Source organism: Amia ocellicauda, chromosome 17 (genome assembly GCF_036373705.1).
Source record: "Amia ocellicauda isolate fAmiCal2 chromosome 17, fAmiCal2.hap1, whole genome shotgun sequence".
In the NCBI taxonomy this organism is placed as follows: Eukaryota; Metazoa; Chordata; class Actinopteri; order Amiiformes; family Amiidae; genus Amia; species Amia ocellicauda.
In genome coordinates this window covers 537,165-557,334 of record NC_089866.1, presented here as the reverse complement: position 1 = coordinate 557,334, position 20,170 = coordinate 537,165, and the positions used below count along the sequence as shown (strand labels likewise).

Sequence of the window (20,170 nt, the reverse complement as noted above, 5' to 3'; positions counted from 1 at the left end):
CTGATGTGCTTTACAGTGTCTGTCTGTGAGCTATTTGTACAGGTGATGTCAAGCTTCGCTAAATTAAAAGCAATCGCTCAGAGACTTGACCGGCAATGCTTTTTTTTTTCTTCTTCTCTCTCTTTCTCTCTCTCTCCCTATATATATATATATATATATATATATATATATATATATATATATATATATATATATAGCCTATATGAACTATCAGAATTCCACGGGACTGAAGTGACCGGACAGTGTAAGGCTGTCTCCTCCGCTGTTTAAAGTCTAAGTGAGACAGAGAAGATGTTTCTCTTGCTCATTCTCTCGCAAATCCTCTCTATCTTGTCTGTCTTTATCACTGCCTGGAGACTGCGTCGGGACAGGATGATGGAAGAATGAGATCTGAGAGGACGGGGAATATGCAGGGCGGGGGATGATGTGTTACCGTGATAACTGGGGGCAAGGAAGAGTGCACATCTGTGAAGCAGGGTGTCTGCAGCCTATTTATCTAAGCAAACGTAGCACTCAAGATAATAATATGAAGTGATGAAAGGGTATACATACAAATGAACAAGGAACAGATTTATGATTTGATGTTTTTTTTAATTATTTGCGAAACCTATAAACATTAAGTTGACTTCCTTTTTAAAATAAATTTTCAAAGCATAGGATTGCCATTCGTCTCTTGTTCTTTGTTTTGTTTGGCTGCCTGGTCATTGTAAATGTTTCCACGACTTTGCTACGGATCACATATAAATACATACAGTTGGGAAAGGAAAGGAAACATGAAGAAAGAAATCTGCGGCCGGATTGGACTGTCCTGTCAGCTCCTGCACGATTGTGAAATAAACAGCCTGCAGTGAAGTGCGCTTGAGCCACAGCATGGTGCGGGTCTCAAACCCTGTCGCTCACAGCACCGATGGGCACCTTGTAGCAAGAGCACTAACTCAATATGAAATATGAATGCCTACTTTTAAGCCCCCCTCCTGCTAAGGCAACATATATATAAAAGATCAACAGGGGGGTCCTTGTCAAAGACACATTCCTCTCAGTGAACGAGCTGCTCTGATTGCGAGCCGGGCTGAGTACCATTGAACAGCACTGGCGGTCCTGGAGGACTGGCTTTGATTAGGAAATGATAACTGCTAATGCTAGTGTAGACCTTAATAATAATAAGATCTATCTGTTGATCTTCATCCTTTAGCACGTGGATGAAGTTGGTCTCTGCTGTCTGTGGGCTGATGTGGAGCTGCCTGGTTTGGACTGCCAGGCTGTGACCCAGGAGGGTGTGTTTGTGAGAGACTAGGGGCTTCGCTGCCAGAGAGGGAGAGGGAGACTGAAGGGAAATGGGAGGCTGAACCCCAGAGTGATGCCCCCGCCTGTCAGTCACTCCTGGCGTCTCCTGTCCCGCAGAGGGAACAGACGCAACTGTTTTCGTCTCTCAGTGCATCAGTGTTGGACTCCTCTGCCTCTCGGTTTCTTCTCCGTGACAATGGCACAGATTGAAATGCATTCTTACTTTAATCCAGTGAAATTGAACATGTTGGGGTTCATTTCGGTTGAAATCCTACACTTTCTGTTCTATTATATGTCTCATTTTTTTCATTTTGAACAAAACAATAACGTGAGCAGAATATTTAACGATTCAGAGTCCATGTTTCCATCTCGAATACCCCTTTCACCTAAACCCAGCATTGGAATTATTATTCTTTATTTATTTCCAATACAAAAGCCATTCTGTCCTTTTGATGAAAACATACTCTCTGCCCCCCCACTGCATCCTACACTATCTGTACCATTTTTGGTAGCTCTGAAAGTGTCTGAAACACTTGCAGTGTAACTGATATGCTTTGATGTCGCCTTTGATTTGTGCAGCACCAGGCTTTGGGACGAGGCTCTGAAGTCATCGTTCGCGGCTCCGGAGATAATAAAGTGTTGCTCCTATATTTCTAGATGGTTTAGTGAATCCGTAATCAGCAGCACAGCCGAGAGGTCTGTGGTCGTTGCCAGTAACACCGAGGATCACTCTCTGGAATAATTTTGGTCTCAGTTTGAGCTGGGGGGGGGGGTTGTGTTATGTTCCTCTGTCATGTTTTGCTTTTCTCTTGAAGTGCATATTAACACAGTGATCGCACTTCCAATGGAAATAGTTTTTCTTTCCTGCAGAACTTCATCAAAGCAATCCCTGTGCCTCCAGGAAGAACACACTGTCTTAAGTATTCTATATGTTCTTTATACATAATAGATACTTAATAATTCCTCAGGATATGCGACCAGTTCTTCAATGGTTGAAAATCAACTTAAGGAAAGATAAAAGTGATCCTGGCCCCCCGGTGCTTTTATGTTTTATAGAACAATCCTGCTGACAGCTCTGCTCCCCAGGTGTTGTTTTATTATTATTATTTGTATTTGTCAGGGTAGCTAATTGCAGGAACAGAATGCAGATGGAGTCACTCTCCCCTGTTTACATCACTGCTGACAATAAAGGCAATAATCACCCCAAAGCTTCTGCAATGAAACTGCAGATAAAGCAGGTGTCCAATGCAAACAGCATTGCGTGTATTTACTTATAAAAGCCGCTGATTACTTCCAAGCTGTGGCGACGGGGTAAAAACAAGCAATCAGTCCTCCCCCCGCCTTTCTCTCTCACACACAATCTCTCTTTCCCTCAATCTCCCCGTCTCTCTCATCCTCTCTCTCTTTAGGTGGAAAATCCTACAGTGCGCTCTGAGGCCGAGTCAAATAAATCCATTCCAATTATGGCAAACAGCCCGTCACATCCCATGACAAAGACTGAGAGAATAATGGCAAATCACTTTTAATTAAACCAAAGCGTGTGGTTATTTCTGTGCAAGATTTTCAACAGGATATATTATTAACACACCAGAGGATCTGATAGAGTCTTGGAAGGAGGCTCTCATTTGACAAGGATGAATTGATGCTGATTACAATCCTTCACCAGCAGGGACGGGGTCTCAGCGCTGCTCAGAAAGCAACCCAGCACTCCGTGAGCAGAGATTCACACCGTTCAGATAGGAATCAAATAAAGGCCAACCTGCTGCTTTACCAATCTGTATTGCGACCTGCGGTACCCAGCGCAGACGGCCTGGCCTCTCTGCTCACCGCGCTCAGCTGAGGGAGGACTGCAGGGTAGATAATGCACCCACGGAGGGAATGAGGTGGACAATTAAACACCCGGTATATATTTAGCACAGGTCGCTGCCTCAGATTGGACCTGAACGACCGGACAGGCCGTTGCATGTGAGCAGCTGCTCGTAAAGCTCGCTGCTTGTTGCCTGAGCCGAGCTAACAGCGCAGCGGTGAGATCTCCTCGCCCCATTAGCTCTGAAGTGGAGCAATAAAAAACACTCAGCTTTGTTATTGATCTCTTCAGGATGGACTGCTTTGCCCAAACTCAATGTGTTTGATGTGGAATGACTTTGCTTAACGTTTCAAGAGACATACCTGGTGTACGGGATCTATTGTGCAGCAGCTGCAGAGTTACAAAGCCTCCACCGAGAGGGTCTAAAGAAGCCTAACAATACGAGCGAAAGAAAGGTCAGCGAGGAAAGATCGACGCAGCTCCAGCGCAGACGCACAAGACACAGTGGTCTTTTAAAATGTCCAGGTGCACTAAAGCGCTTTAATGGAGGTGGAATGACTAGCCTTCCTCTCCATGTCTGAAAATGAGACTCCCTGCAAAACCATCACGTTCCACTGAGAGACTCGACGGCAGCGAGGGCATCTCCCATAAAACCACCCGTGGGTCTATCTCCCTGATGGGGTGAATATGATGAGGTCACAGAGAGACGGCCTTATTGTTACCATTTTGCACAACAGTGCTGCGTATTTACAGCACCAGCTCCTGGATACCCCACTGTCTCCATCTTGTCTATAGTGTGTGACGTGCCGGCTCAGCTCATAAACCCTCGGCTACAGACGTTTCTTTTACAAACAGTGACTAAGTACGCCATTCAGAAGTTTATGCTTCAACCTTCATTATTTATAAAACACCACCCATGCACTTTTATTAACTATTAACCTGATAGATACGTTTTCTCAAGCTGTAAGTTGTGCTTCCCTCACATCATCTGCAGCTTTTAAATGAAAAATCATCCAGGAACCTTTTTAAGTGACATTTATAGTAATAAAGATTTGTGTTGTCAATCACTTTTCCCCCACTTTCAGGGAACAATCTGACACACCAAATCTTGTAAAATAAAACCAGGAAACATACAGTAAAGCTTATTTTAGCCCTGGAGCTGTACACCTCTGCCTGCTGTTATTTATTTATTTCGCTGTTTTCCTCTTCTTAATTATCATTTAATTATCAAATGCCGTGAACTGAAAAAACTAATTTGCAGACGGGCGCAGGGTACTCACAGCTCATTAACCTGATCAGACAAGTCTGGTGTTGTTTTATCATATTTCTAATGTAACAAGATATTATTGCTAATGTGCACCAGACACTGGATAAGTACTGCCTTTGATAGTTTAGAAGATATGCAAATCTGAAGCATAAACTGATTTTGCCGTGTGGCTGTTATTCCCAAAGCCACAATACAGAGACGGCCAAGGTTATTTATTATTATTATAATTTTGTATTTCTTGGCAGATGCCCTTATCCCTTAACCTGGGATAAAGGTTAGGATTTAGACTAGGGGCCAGATTAAATCAAAACTTTGACCCACCCACTCATAGGAAACTACAAATCCCTACTTCATAGTGGTTACATTCATGATAGAAGCAACAAGCATCTTATTAGAAATGAATTTGCAACCGAGTCAAATGTTTTTATTTTTTTCAGCAGCGGGTGGGTGAAATTTTAACCTCAGCCTGGGAACAACAGCTTACAGGAAAAGCAGGCTGTGCACATTTGAAGTGGATCTGATTTGACTGAAATCCCCTTTATATGAGACTGACATTCGAATAATGGTTGGGATATATATACAGGTCTTTAGTTGTATGTTTTGGTGGGAAATCAATAAATGTTGCCAATTGAAACACAAAAATAAAACTGTAATTTGAAGTTTAATGTTGCATGGATGCCCTAAGGTAAGCACACACCCTATGTGTATAAAATGAACTTTGTTGTGAATTTGGATGCAGCGGCGTCAAATTATTCTGTGCTTTCCTCCTGAATGGAATACATTTATGGTCAATCAATAAAAAGCCGGCACATAAGCTTGGGATAAACAAAAATAAAAACCCAGCTTCACCACAAGGTAGATATGAGGTTCACAGCAGGACTGTAAGAAACTATATTTGCATCAGTGGCAAACACGCTGAGACAGCGCTGCCCGTGTGTGTCAGATGAAGAGGGATCAGGACGCTGCTGTGTTCACGGCCGGGCCTGTTACTCCGGCCTCCACGGCTCAGCTATTTTGAGAGCCGGCGCTCTGCGGGGCTCTGATGCGCAGCTGCCCGTCACTCGGCCTGCGCTGCTCTGGGCTTTAGAGCTCCTGCTTTCTGCACTTTCAGGTACAGTGTTGGAAGGGAGGTGGGGGCTGGATGGATTTTTACAGAGGCTGTTACTGCAGTGAACCTGAGAGACTTTCTTAATGGACAGTGACGGCTCCTCAGAGCCAGTGTGACCGCGTCCGTAGTGCGGGGTTTTCTTTTTAAATAGCCAAGTTGACAAGCTCGGTCACAAGGCTCTTCATTCTTTAACCTGATGTTTAGATCCAAATCAATTGCTTTAAGCCCCTACTTCTTTAAGTGCTGATAGCAGACGTGTGCAAGTGGCGGCTAACATCAGTTTGATTCTGTTGTTTTGCAGGCAAACCGCTGCAGTCACGTTTAAACAAACATGAATGCAGGATGTGGGGCTAGTTCACAACATACATGCGGTGATTAATATACTTTACAGTCGGTGACTGAAACAGTAAATTATACACAAATCAATATGTCAATCAATGCATTAATTAAGGGATTTCATGAGCTGCAAATGGTGTTTAAAACCAGTCTGCTTGTTGTTGATATTTCTTCCCTGTCAGATGTCCTTTGCAGTAAGTGGGACACAAACCAGATCACACGTTTACTTAAAGATGGAAAATCGTTTTTTTAAATGGTCTGCCATAATTCTAGGGACCTGATTGACTCTGTTTGGGGGCTGATCCCTGGGGCTTTGGCACAGCGAAGTCACTCACAGCTGACTTGACAGTGACGACCCAGATTCATTCATTTATCACATCAGCCCAGCACACACGTCAGTGCAGAGTCCAGCTGGGGGCTGCACGTTTCACATCAAACCAGATCCAAAAGTGTTTATTATGATCATTTGTTTAAAGGCTGTTTCAAGGCATTGATATAATGAACACAAAAAGTGTACAGATATTTTGAAAGATTTATGGTTTGAATGTGTAGGTATTATAGACAGCATTTGAATTGCTTTCTAAAATGATGTATATATTTATTTTATGGTGATTAAATGTTGTGCTCTGCTGCAGTTCTTTTTAGTTGATGAAAAAGAACTTCATCTGTCGACTTCATCAACAGCCGATGAAGTCTAAAACTGTGCATTTCCTTGCCAATGAATTGCCCTGTTTTTCCATTGCCCTCTGCATGTGAAACAAGTACATTTTCAACCTTCTTTGGATTGAAAATGGCAGATGTCAGGTGTGTAGCAGTGTTCTGCTTAAATGTACTTATTTAATCAAGAATAATTTAATTATCTCCCAAAATGTCTCCAGAAACATTCTAGTAATTTGAAATGGTTACTGCTGCAGCTGCTGTTACTACTAGTACTATTACCACCAATAATAATAGAGGCTGGTATATATATACCATCTGAGACGCAGTGGGCGAATCTGAAGAGCCGCAGCGCTGTGTTCATTCCTGACAATTTGATGTTGGACCCAGCCTCCCTCCAGTCTGCAGCATTTGGTGCTTTATCAGCGTCCCTCACACCCGCGAGACAGGAGGCTGACTGAAACTGACCCTGCAGTCTGTTAGCAGAGATAGAGGCAAGGCAGACTATAACCCTGCTAATCTCTGTCCTACAAAATCATTTACTACAAAAGAGAAAGTAAAAACTTAACACTTTGAAAAAATTGAAAAAACCTCCAGGGAATCTGACCGACTGTGAGACACAAAAAGGTCACACGAGGACATTTTGTAGCCGCACTTTCAAAAACTGCACTCAAACTGCTATAGATTTAATTTCCCAGCGTTTTATAAAACGGCTCCAGGTGCCAATGGGCTGAATCTAGAATTAATTAATTCCTATCAAAGTAATGACTGCACTGTGTTCAGATCAGAGGTGCTTCTGAGAGGCATTATTATTATTTTATTTTTTATTTATTGGCAGACGCCATTATCCAGGTTCCTACATCTGAGGAGGCAGCTGTGAAACCCCCGCAGCTGCCCAGGAGCTCACACACTGTCTGAGCCGCCCCGGGCCCCTGGGAGCCCCTGGGACTGCGCAGAAATCTCGTACTGGTCTGTCATATCTGACTTTCACCTCCAGTATGAGCAGGACTCACCTAGCAGCCCTGCTGAATATATATACACCGATCAGCCATAACATTATGACCACCTGCCTAATATTGTGTAGGTCCCCCTTCTGCCGCCAAAACAGCCCTGACCCGTCGAGGCATGGACTCCACTAGACCTCTGAAGGTTTGCTGTGGTATCTGGCACCAAGACGTTAGCAGCAGATCCTTTAAGTCCTGTAAGTTGTGAGGTGGGGCCTCCATGGATCGGACTTGTTCGTTCAGCACATCCCACAGATGCTCGATTGGACTGAGATCTGGGGAATTTGGAGGCCAAGTCAACACCTTGAACTCGTGATTCATCAGACCAGGCCACCTTCTTCCATTGCTCCGTGGTCCAGTTCTGATGCCTCAGTCCTATAAGGAAGATGGACTGTTGGATTGGACCACACGGGCCAGCCTTCGCTCCCCAAGTGCATCAGTGAGCCTTGGCCGCACATGACCCTGTCACCGGTTCAGCGCTTTTCCTTCCTTGGACACTTTTGATAGGTACTGACCACTGCAGACCGGGAACACCCCACAAGAGCTGCAGTTCTGGAGATGCTCTGACCCAGTCGTCTAGCCATCACAATCTGGACCTTGTCAAAGTCGCTCAGATCCTTACGCTTGCCCATTTTTCCTGCTTCTAACACATCAACTTTGAGGACAAAATGTTCACTTGCTGCTTAATATATCCCACCCACTGACAGGTTTTAATAACATTTTAAAAAGTTAAACGCTTCACATTACTATGCATTGCAATGCAACATTTATGATAAAAATCAGTGTTTAAACGGGGTCTCACCAAGTTAAGGGCTGGGAAGCAAAGAAAGTGTACAAAGAGGATCACCCCTAAATACCTACACTGTAGCGACGCAATTAATTAGAAATGAGACACCAGGAATGTGCAGAAGATGCTGGCCGGTCTCTGGAGAGTCTTTGTCTTTGTCTTGACCAGCGAATGAAGGGTGAGCGAGGATTGACAGGAGCTTTCAGGATCCATCTGTCATTTTGTTTTTGCCTTTCCAGGCCGATGAAGAGACACATTTTGCTGTTGTTTTGCGTTGCCTCAGTCCTATAAGGAAGATGGACTGTGAGGCACATTGGAGCGGAGCCTAATGGGGATTAATTAGCAATATTAGATTCCACCCGCAGTCACACCTGTCACATGTGTGAGAAACTTACTGAGCCGTTCCAGCAGGCGGACTAACCAGGCCAGTGTCCTTCATCACGTCTTCCTCTTGTGAAAGGAGTGACACAAACAGGAGAAGTGGGTTTAGTCACCTTCCGCTCAGGCGTAGATAGAGACAACGGTGGAAACCCAGGTGAGATAAACAAGTTGCATAAACAATGAAGGCACCCATGCAGACTAAACCATGAGGACTAATGGCTCCATTGATGTGCTTCTGCACTTTACAGGATAAGGGAATCATCTCTGTTTTTAATACAGCAAAGAAAAGCACAGCGACAAAGATTACAATCAATATTGTTAACCAGAGATTGAATGTGGCAAATAGTGTCTCAGCTGCCATTTGCTGTGGGGTTTAAGGCAAGCTGCTAAAACACATTGCAAATGTCAAATATATCAATCAATCAATTTGTATTTGTATAGCGCCCTTTGCAGGGTAGCTACAGAGCGCTTTACAGAGTGGTAAACATACAACAAACGTACAGCAAAATAAAATAATACATAAATAATGAAGTAAAAATTAAAATAGACTCCAACAGGGACAGGAAACTAACAGTGAGGGGGTCGTCTTTAATGTCAATATGTATGTTAAAGTCCCCCAACATGAGTTTATCATGGTGTGTGGCTAAGCTAGATGAGAGATCGCTAAATTCGGTCATAAAATGTAGTAGTGTCGTCTGGTCTGAACCAGGTCTCAGTCCAGGTGAGCACATCTGTGTGTGTCAGTTATGGTGTCAGTTATTAAGGCTGCTTTGCTAGATAGGGAGCGGATGTTTGAGATGGCAAGCTTATACTCGGGAGAACAGTGTGAGCAGGGAATTTCTGTTGTGTAGTTTTAACTCGTATTAGATTGTAAAAGCGACGGCCTGAGAGGAAGGAATACATCCAAGCCTAGGAAACAATATTGTTTTAATAGGAAAACTATTAATTGTGTTGGTATAATATTTAATGTCAGGACTATGTAGTTTATTGGATGCCCCGGGCAGGGGTCTGGATTGGGGTCAGGCTGTGCTGGGGGTTACAGGCAGACTGCAGTGTAGGACTGTGAGGCTGCAGCCTGACCGGCGCTCTGAAGAGTCACGCTTTTTAAACAACTGGCTATATTATCAGATAACATTAGGGCTCCTCTCCAGCGGGGATGGAGCCCATCTCTTCTGTATAAGCCAGGCCATATACACTGGAACAACTAGCCTGGCTGGGGTCTGTGGGAGACCTGGCCGAGTGATGGACACACAGATTAATCATTTCCCAGGGAAGGAAGCTTCCGTAGTCTGCAAGTTTATGAAATCAGCAGCCTCACTGTCCACAGCAATCACTCGGAAGTCAAGGTCTACATAATGGGGTTTTGCTTTTCCCTTCAGTTTAAAAACAAGATTAAAAAAGTTCCTCTTCACTCACCCAGTCTGCAGGTGATTCAATTCACGTGTAAAACAAGTGTCCCAACAGATCAGCACACAACCAGCCAGGGACAAACACTGGAAATCATTGGACTGAAGTCCACAGTCTATATTTTAATTTATTTTATTGTTAGACAGAAATAAAAATCTCCCCTTCAGTGGTGGAGCAGGGGGAATGCAAATTCTCTTTTCTCCGCCCCGATACTTTACACTGGGCAACCGATAGCGTTAGTGCCATCACTTCAATAAAGGAGATGCCTTGTGACAATTTAAAGCCAGAACACATCTGCCACTGACTGAGCACCGTGCCTCGTTAATAATAATCTCGTTATCTGCACTGTCCTATGGCGGTTACATAACACTGTGTGCACCGAGATTCATCTTAAAAAGCAGGCTAAACAGAAAAAAGTGTAAAATACTGAGAAGTCACTTGAATCCAATTTATTATTAATTAATTATTATTTATTCCTCTATGCAGTGGTGCAAATAGATGGGAAATCAGCTGATACACCCAGGTGTGCTTCTTGTGTCAGATGATGTTCTGTTCATCCAAACAGCTTTCTGCAGATGACAAGTCACAGTGGCCGAGTTCGCTAGCGTGGATGGGGGTGATGTGTTATTACTGCTCTGTCACAGCAGCTGATGTTATTAACCCTCGGTCAGCCGCCTGCTGGACCCCCCTGCGAGAGTGAAGGTCCTCCAGGTCTCAGTTCTCAGGGGAGATGCGTTAGCGATTGAATTAACTCAGAAGAAAGGACCTGCTACCATTATCGTTGTGGGTATTTAACGGGCTTAGAAGGGACAATGACGATTGTGTGCATTCAGCCCAAGGCTGCTGAAAAGAGCGATGGCAATCTGTGCCTACCTACCACGAGCGTCTGGTAAGAAGAGCCTGTCGAGAGGGCCGGCTCCGTGTGTGTGGTGCCTACAGGTCGAGTGCGGTAGGATCAGGACTGGGACGGCTTCATCCGCCATGAAGAACCAGTCCTTTTTCTTTGTGTCCACAGGTCTTCTGGAGGGAGTCAGGGCAACTGTGTTTTTTAGATTTGAGGGGACCAGACCGGCACAACAGCAGCAGAATGGCACCCACAGAGGACATACGGTCGCCTGCAAAGGGATCAGAGCCTGGTCACAATAAAGGACACCAAACAGACAAATCCTGAACCAGTACAGACTGAGCTGCCAGAGCCTGGGGGCAGAGACGGGCCAACACTGGCAGACAGGGAAGCCCAGAGTGGAGAGCGTGTGTGGGCAGGGTGGGCAGGGGGAAGTGGAGGACAAGGCCACTTTCTACCACACTGCTCCACTTCCTGCTGCACTGCCCCAGACACACTGCCATCTGGGACACCCATCCCACAGACTGGCAGGCCCGACCCCTGACCTCGGCTCACACAGCAGCGATCAACAGACTGGCCACCCTGCTCAGACCTGCCGAGGAGCTCAGACTGCAGAGACAGCGGCACAATGTCTCACCATTGCCACGCACTGCGAGAGGCGAACGGCACCCTGGGCCCAGGACACAGTGGACATTGTGTATACAACAGTGAATCTTAAAACGTTTTGTAAAAATGTCTGTAAATATGTCAAAGTCTCCAATATATACTGTAGATACTTCACCTCTCTCTCTCACACACTCGCACACACTCACCTCTCTCTCTCTCTCACACAGACACACACGGGGACAGCTGTGGAAGACACAGATCTCATCGATGTTCATATTGCAGTAATCCGAGATGATGCGAGATATTATCTAGAGCTAATCGGTTTAGCGCGAAGTATTGATGAAACGCGCGGCTAAGCTTACACTTCCATCGGCCCTGTGGGCAGCTAATCGCTGAATTAGTGCGAGGAAAGGTAAGAAGCCCTTATCTCAGGCTGGCACTGGCTGCTTAAACTTTATTATGTTGTTAAATCAGCAAGGTCATCACACAATAAGTACACAGGAGGAATAACAGCTCCAGATGACATCTCTCTGCCACACAGTCATCAGTATCACACAGGGAATCGGGGGGACAAATAACATTTCATTTTGTCTCGGTGACCCACGCCCAAAAATCTGCAAATCTAAAACTCTGTGACATTTCTTGAAAACGTGTAATTATGCGACCCATCCAAGTAAGGCTAACGGAGAGTAAGTGGATCACATTTCTCTATTTAGTTTCAATTAATAAATAGTTATTAATAATAACTCTACAGCGTTGGACTTGTCATAATTCACCACTAATGTGCCGTTCTCAATCGGCTGCTATCCAGCTGAAGTCTGTGTATTTAAACAGAGAGAATAAAACGGTTTATAATTAGTTAACTGGGTGAAGGACTTGACTTTCGGAGAAGCTAATTAGAAATCTTTTTTTAATGGATGGATAACAATTTGTCGCTCAGCAGAACAATCCAGTGCAGTCGAGCAGATAGATCCATATGGTAGACATGCAGCTGAATCATTTCGATAAAAAAACATCCATCGAGTCGCAAGCACTGGATTGGAGGATTCGGTTTTCTCGCCGACTTCTCGGTCTGTTTCATATGTCCTCGGCTGCTGTGCAGAGCAAGACCTGCAGTAAAGGCCAGACAGACAGCAATGCGCACAAGCACACACTCCCACACGCCATAATCACAAGCCGTGTCGGTCAGATGGAAAAAATAAATGTAAAAAAAAACATGAAGGCACTAAAACATGTTAAATAATCACTCGTGTGAGTCCGGAGAAGGGCCACTGATCACAAATCTGACGGACTGTGTTGAGGCTGTCAGTCACAGCCGGACCCTGGATTTGTGTTGTGTGAGCGGGGGGGGGCAGGAGCCTAAAGGGATGGGGAGAGAGACGAACTGCCCTCCATATCACAACATCTCTACCAGCAGTAGTGTAGTATTATAATTCCCAGCATGCTCTCTGGGGTCCTTCATAAACACAAACAGTCCTTTAATGGCCAAATTTTCCTTCCGAGGTTTTGATCGTCCTGACAGAGTGCACAGAGGGGAATAGCATCGGGCTTTATGGACACAAATGGAAATTGGGCTTCAAGGCATTCAAGACAGAAAACAGGAGGATTCTCATAAACCCTTATCTGTCATCGCAGGCTGTGGACTGAGAGACATGATGGACCTGTGATAGGAATCATTTCTCACTCGTGGGGTTTTATTTTTACCTTTCCGATTAAATAGACCAACGGAGGAAATCAAATAAACCCAAACACCAACAACATCCGGTTTAGTGCAAATGACAAACACGGCGGGTATGTTAACGCATTCCTGTACTCTATACTGCCCACAGGTACAGCGTGTCTGACAGACGATTCATCACCAAATCCACCAATTCCCAACAGCAGAGGACCCGTGTTGATCAGCCCAGTAAGAAGCTGCTGTCAGAATACACAACAAGCAGGACTAATGCAAAATCCTCCAGTTTCTTATTGAACGCAAACATGTTTACGGACTAGAAAATCCTAGTAGCTGCGAGTGGACAGCCTGCATGTGTACGTCTCCCAGGGGCCACAGAGAACACGATGATACGCAAAACCAACAACACTGCTCTGACCGTGGAGTGTGGTCTTCTGTTGTGTGGCTTCAGCTGTCTGTTGTGTAGGAATCTGCTGCCACCTAGTGGGGAATTTCACTTACCAAGCTGGTGTTTCTATAGATACACCCACTGTAAACAGTATGTACATTATATCAGATGGTGGACGAATCCCACAGCCTGCATCAGTAACAGGATTTCTGCTCAGGCCTCGATAGAGACGACTTCCTCCCACCAGAGTGCATGGAAATCACGAGTAAACAGTGCCAGCACTAATCATAATTAATGGACACCAAACGAGCATGATGGGCCAAATGGCCTCCTCTCGTTTGGACACTGTCTTATGTTCTTATGATAAACATGGACTGACACTGTCTGTCTGTGAGTTCGGAGCCGATTTGGTGCGGCCGTGACGGAGCCGGTTTAAAGGCTGGTCTCTCCGCCGGGCTGAAAGGCCAACCTGTGAGGGTGTGAATGTATCGCCTCATTGTGCAGCGCGGGACATGGCCGCCACTGTGGTCTGAGGCTTTTCAAATTGAGGGGGAAAAAAAAACCACACACTTGAAAGGCTGCACTCTTTGCGTTCAGCGAAGGAAAATCCCCGTCTGCTCCGAGCCGCTGTGTCGCCGTGTGAAGCGTCTGCACAGCGCCACCGCTCAGGTCGCCTCACTGCACTCCCCTCGCTTCCCAGTGGCTCAGTCACAACACACTGAGCTTCTGTGAGGGACTCGGACTGACAAAACTAGATCAGAACTATTCTGAGATGAAGGCCTAGAGCCAAATCAAAATCTACACAAAAATCACTAATTATAAACCTGTATCCTTTCAAGTTGTGATTTATAAGCAGCAGAAAGTGCAGAGTTTTGATTCGGTCTAGGCCTAAGAAAAAATAAACCAGACCACCAAAGCACAGGGGGCGTGGTTACATGCATGATACACACACAGGCTTTCGCTACATGCATGACAGACTCCAGGTCAGGACACACACACTCACATGTGTGGGCAGGCTTTGAAAATGCAAAACTAACACAAATACACAGATATAAATCGTAATTCACTCACAATCATCACGTAGCAGGATCTCCTCTGGTATTTTCCAGTCCCTGCTCTTTTTTAACATGACTCTTCTGACACCAAGAGTGTGTTAAACACAGCTGGCTTTAAACACACAACATCAAATAACGCCTTAAGGCCGTAAAAAAACACAACCACAAGTATCATAAATCATACGGTTCACTTTTTTTAATTAGTAAATTCACAAAAACAAAACTGTAATGGCCAACTCCATGCAGTGAGCTTTATTTGTATTCTTGCATGACTTTTCCACATTTGTAACGTATTAAATAATACTGACATAAATAATAACTTATTGTCTCCGAACATAATTCTGGGGGTGAAACAGTTGAATTGGCAAACCTGTTCTCCGCTGGGGACAGGAAGTCTGTCTTTGGTCAAACATCTCAGCTCCACCACACTCAGCCCAGGCAACCCGGTTCAGCTCAGATCCAGACTGGGCATCGGAGCCGTGAGGGAAGACCCAGCTGGGTCGGATTTTCAAAAGGGGATGAACAAGACGGTGGCCTTTTCTCAAACCTCAGGGGGGTCACAGGGATGGAGTCATTTCAAATGGTTTTATAAAAATATTCAAGAATCCACTTTCAACACATGGAGTGAGTGGATCATAAGAGTCAGGCTTTACTAGTCACTTCTTGCTTCCTTACGCACTATATCAGCACTTATAGTTTTGTCAACACTTGTTAGCTCATTGTAAGAGATTGTGCGCTTATTGTATTGTGTGCTGATTGTAATACTGCACTTTTCTAATGCTTTAAAATGTTTCTTGTGTAAACTGTAAGTCACCTTGGATTAGGGTGGCGGCTAATAAATACATCATAACAACACTAGTAACAATCGCACCCCTTTTGAAAATCATGCCAATAGTGTGTGACTGAGAGGAGCGAGCCTCACTGTTTGTATGCCGAGTGTGAGCCTCTTATCACAGAGCGATACAGAGGGGAATGTCTGCAACAACGGGGCCGCAGCCCTGCAGACGCTGGGAAGAAACCACATTAAAACAGATCTAGGCAAAAGAGGTGGAAAACAGAGCCAAGACAACCAACACAAATACAAGACAAAACATACAATTCTACACAACAAAACCCAAAGCTCAGTCTAATAACACTTGACACATGACAGCATACATTCTCCTCCTATGTTTTAATACTAATTAAAATACTTTTCCTTGCTTAAGAAAGATTTCCCTTTTTCTTAATCTTAAATGAACTTATAAAAATACGTCTTGGCATTAAAACGTTCCTTTTCTCGGAGACCTCCGGCCCTGTAGCCCAGAGACTGATTCCACACTGTCGTCCCACAACTCAGGCTGTTTATTCCTCCCCTGAGTTTTAGGCAATTTAAGGACTGTCTTACAAAAGCACAGGCCCTGAAAACAGGCCTCTCCTGGGAGTGTCAATGGCAAGCAAACATAACACTGACGAGGAATAAGGAAAATAAAATAAACGCCTATCTTTTGATTTCCTACACAGCTTCACATTTGTAATGAAACAAATTGTGGTGTCTTTTTTTTTAAACTGAAAGATTTTAAACATACATTCTGTGCAAAAGGCATTCTGTTTAAAACCGGACGGGGTTTTGCTACAATCTGTTCAACCCAGCAAATACAGTTTCAAACTCCCGTGTTTGCGTGTTCAAAACAAGGACTCTCTTATGTCGGCTGGCTGGATTACGCACACTGATTAGCATCCTTATCCAAGACAGATTGTAACACATCGCACAAAGCCTATATGCAATTACTGTTATACATAAATATATTAAAATGTTCCTTTTCCTGGACAAATTTGTAACTTTTTTTCTTTTTATCCCCCCCAGACAGTAAGAAGTTGTCGTTCTGACTTCAATTGCACAATCGCTCGCTCCTGCCGAAGCGCAGATATAAACACTGTGTCCCTTTTGCGTTGTTCTAAATAAAATACATGAGAAGAGGGAAAATAAAAACAAGTATCTTGCAAGATTCATTAAAAACTATCACATGCAGAGTCAGACTGAGACCCACACAGAGCAGATATAAAGCGAGTCCTGCCATTTCCTATTCCTATTTCTTCGAGACCCTCAAGGACAGGGCAGCACAGGACAGAAAGACATGAATACAGGAAGATCTGGTTACAAAAGAATGTCCTTTTTAAAAACACCTTTTTCCTTTTAAAGGCCATTATTCGTGTAAGAGTTTTTCGGGTCTCGAGTACCCAAACATTGTGAAGTCCGCTTCGTACAGATTGTACAGCTCCCTCCTCCACTGCGGGGGGATGCTCCCAAACCAGTCTTCCTCCCAGCTGCTGTCAGTCCGGTTGCGATAGCCTGGGGGAAACTGGACGATGTTGTCAACACGGAGAAGCCGGAGCAGATACTCGGCATCCTCGTCCAGCGTCTCCAGCTTGCCTACGAAGTCGTAGTTGATCTGGCAGGGGTGGCAGAGACGGTGCATCTGCTTCCAGTGCTCATTGAAGGGCATCTCCTTCTCCGTCTGAGGGTCCAGCAGATACTGGATGAAGTTGGAGAAGGACGGGCGGATGCCGGCTGCGAAGGCCTCCACCACGGAGGCGGGCGGGTCGCTGTGGTTGGTGTAGCGCTTCAGCATCACCACGGAGAAGTCCTTGTAGAAGTCCTCGTTGGCCTGCTCAAACTTGTTCCTGTAGGCGGAGATGAGCCGGACGAAGGGGTCCCTCACGAACAGGAACTTGGTGTATTTCTTGAGCTTAATCTTCATCAGGTGCTTGGAGAACTTGCCGTAGCGCTTCCAGAACTTGTTAAAGGTGAAGTGGTGGCTGCTGTTGTGCACGTCCTCGGGGGAGATGTCCAGGGGGTCCTGGTAGGGGACGCCCTTGTTCAGGAGGCTCTCGCTCAGCACGATCATGATGCGCTTCCAGTTGCTGCAGGCCACCTTGGGCACGTAGCAGTAGATGATGCCGTGCCGGTCATCCACAATCAGGTGGTCCAGCTCCTTGTTGGGAATGTCGTCGAAGGTCCTGTTCTTCCCGGGGAAGTCCAGGGAGGAGTTGTGACAGATCTGCTGCAGCAGCTGCTTCCTCCTCTCCTGCGCCTGCGTCCGCTCCAGTGTTATCGGCGTCAAGTGGACCTTCCAGGTGCGCGGTGGCACGTAGCGCTCCTCCTCTGGCCGCTTGGACTCCCCCGACGCCTCCTGCGACGCCCTCTGGCTGCTGTCCGCCCTGGGCAGCGCGCTGGGCTCGGAGGTGGCCTCGAGGAACTGGTTGATGAATGCGTCGATGTCCGACAGGAAGGTCGGCTCCTTGTCCCTGTCGGGCTTGAGTTTGGGGACGGAGTGGCTCTCTGAGGGCCGGTGCGAAGACTGAGGCCCCGACATGGTGGAGTGAAGGTAGAAATGGGTGGCTCCCACATCGTCCCAATAGATTATGATCAGCAGGATCATGAACAGGGAGCCCAGGATCAGGGAGATGCGAAAAAGTCTTGACTTCCCCATCGTATCCAGTCCTTTAAGGGGTTTCTTCTTCCATTCTGTATCTCGACTCTCCGGTTCTATCTTTGCCCCCCGGGAGGAACCATCGTGCCAGTCTGAGAGCCCAGGAAACTGTGCGGAGTAAATATACAGATAAACTCTTATCAACTGCTCAGACACCGATCCCTCAACAAAGGAGAGATTATATGGTTGTCATTATCATCACATCTATGCATTAGTTATTTTGGCATGTAAAAATAGTCAAATCAGAACATAAGACACTTGTCTTCTGAAGCTTTGGCTCTGAGCTGCTATTCTTACATCCATAGGGAGACGTTCGAATGATACGGTTACTTGGCATCTTCCGAAAATCAATCAAGTATCCTAATATTCTAACCCACTAATGACACAAAAACAAACAAAAACCTGTACAAAATATATAATATACTAGCCTAGATTTTGCAGGCACGTTTTTTCTCCCCTTTTTTCGTCATGGGAATGTTTTGACGTTTAAGTCTCTGAATTAATGTTTGGCAGCTGAATGCTTAAGAATTCAAGTTAAACATCCAAACTCTCACCCAGACGCAAGCAAATCTGAACTCCAGCACAGAGTACAAAACTGTCACCCTGGACAGGACTACGTTATTATTATTACATCATTAATCTAGAATCAAGTCATTTAAGTGGCATTTTAACAAATGAAGATAAATAAAACAGTGAAAATGCGATAAGTAAGTCTACAAACTTACATTTTTTCAGACACACACGTTTGGTGGTGGAATGATTTATTAAACGCAGTGGGAGGGGGACACTTGGCTTGCACAGTGTGTTGCTCTTGAGCTCCCAGGCTGTGAAATCGCATGTTCGTATTGAATTTCAACGCCTCTCGCGAAGGGCACTGACCCCAGCCATCCGCTTCTGGAGCTCAACTGACAGGATGACCTGGAAGCAGAAGAGAATCTATAGACACACAATCTCTCCACCGAAATCCCCCAAAACATCTCCGCTTCAGCATGAAAGATAAAAGGGACCTGGATTTCAACTTCTGTCTTTCTGGCTTTGGTTCAGCATCCTACGCAGTTATTACATTTGGGAAGAAGCTGTTATGCTCAGATTCCTCACAACTTGGATGTGAGGAAGCCTGGGAGATGACATTATTTAAAATTGCAGCAACTCTGGCTCAGTAGAGCCTAGCCTGTGCACCTTGAGTCTCAGTCCATCACAATGTCTGCAGCATTAGAGAGACAAACTGGCATCACAAACTGCAAGTTTTGCCCCCTTTGCTTCACTAAACAATCGTCATCAATGAGAGGTTACGCAGACTTGTGTTCAGGATTATTTATCCAGTTAGCGCAGGACAATGTATTGGACATGCATTAGTACTAACTAATACACTACAGTATTTTACAGTACTGTTAGGCGAATGTAATTAGAGCCGGCTCTGCACGATCAGCGCCGTTATTTAGGACGGAAGAGCCGGCACCCGTTACAGCCGTTTCAGGGCGTCATTCTACAGCGCTGGCCGGTCTGACAGAAACCGTTATTTTCCGGCGTCTGGAAGCAGCAGTTAAGCAACATCATCAGTTCCCCTTTCCAGCCAAACTTCCTGACCCGCCTTCTGCGCTCTTACTTCACCAGTTTACCACCCAGATCCCCCGGAAAAACATGTCCCTCCGTGCGGGCACAGCGGCTCCTGTCAGCGGCGCTCCGAGCCTCGCCTGCCGCCTCGCCGTGCCGAGCGGGACGGTCTCCGCCGCCTGCTGGCCGCCCCCCCGGCTCTCACCTCTTTCCGCGCCGCCGTGTCGCTCCCGGTCCCGGTGCCGGTGCCCGGCTCTGCCCGCCGCTGCCGCCTGCGATGCTGCGCCCCCTCCCGCGCCCCCCCCGGCGTGACGCGCTCTCGCGAGACCACGACGGCCGCTCGCGCTGGGCAGGAAGTGACGCGGCGGCGGACCGGAAGCGGGTCGCGGGGGGTCTCCACGTCACAGAGAGGGGGATACCGATACACACCGATACATCGATCAATAGACAGAGTGGACCGATAACAAGGCCAACAGATCCACACATTAGTGCTCTGCATGTGTCCATGATTATAGACGTCACACCTCTCACGATTTCACT

General features: G+C 45.8%; 1 protein-coding gene across 2 annotated transcripts; it reads right to left on the bottom strand.

The window, feature by feature from the left end:
• Positions 1-14,780: 14,780 nt before the first annotated feature.
• Positions 14,781-19,934, bottom strand: LOC136712634 (carbohydrate sulfotransferase 12). 2 transcript variants are annotated; one of them, XM_066689312.1, is made up of 3 exons: positions 19,836-19,934; positions 18,802-18,994; positions 14,781-18,184 (listed from the first exon to the last, which is right to left on the bottom strand). In XM_066689312.1, exon 3 carries the CDS (start codon positions 18,074-18,076, stop codon positions 16,790-16,792), a length of 1,287 nt encoding a protein of 428 aa, XP_066545409.1. In that variant the 5' UTR covers positions 18,077-18,184; positions 18,802-18,994; positions 19,836-19,934; the 3' UTR covers positions 14,781-16,789. The 2 variants fall into 2 exon arrangements, with proteins under 2 accessions (XP_066545409.1, XP_066545410.1); XM_066689313.1 differs by lacking the exon at positions 18,802-18,994 and having other exon boundaries at positions 19,836-19,919.
• Between the last annotated feature and the right edge of the window lie 236 nt (positions 19,935-20,170).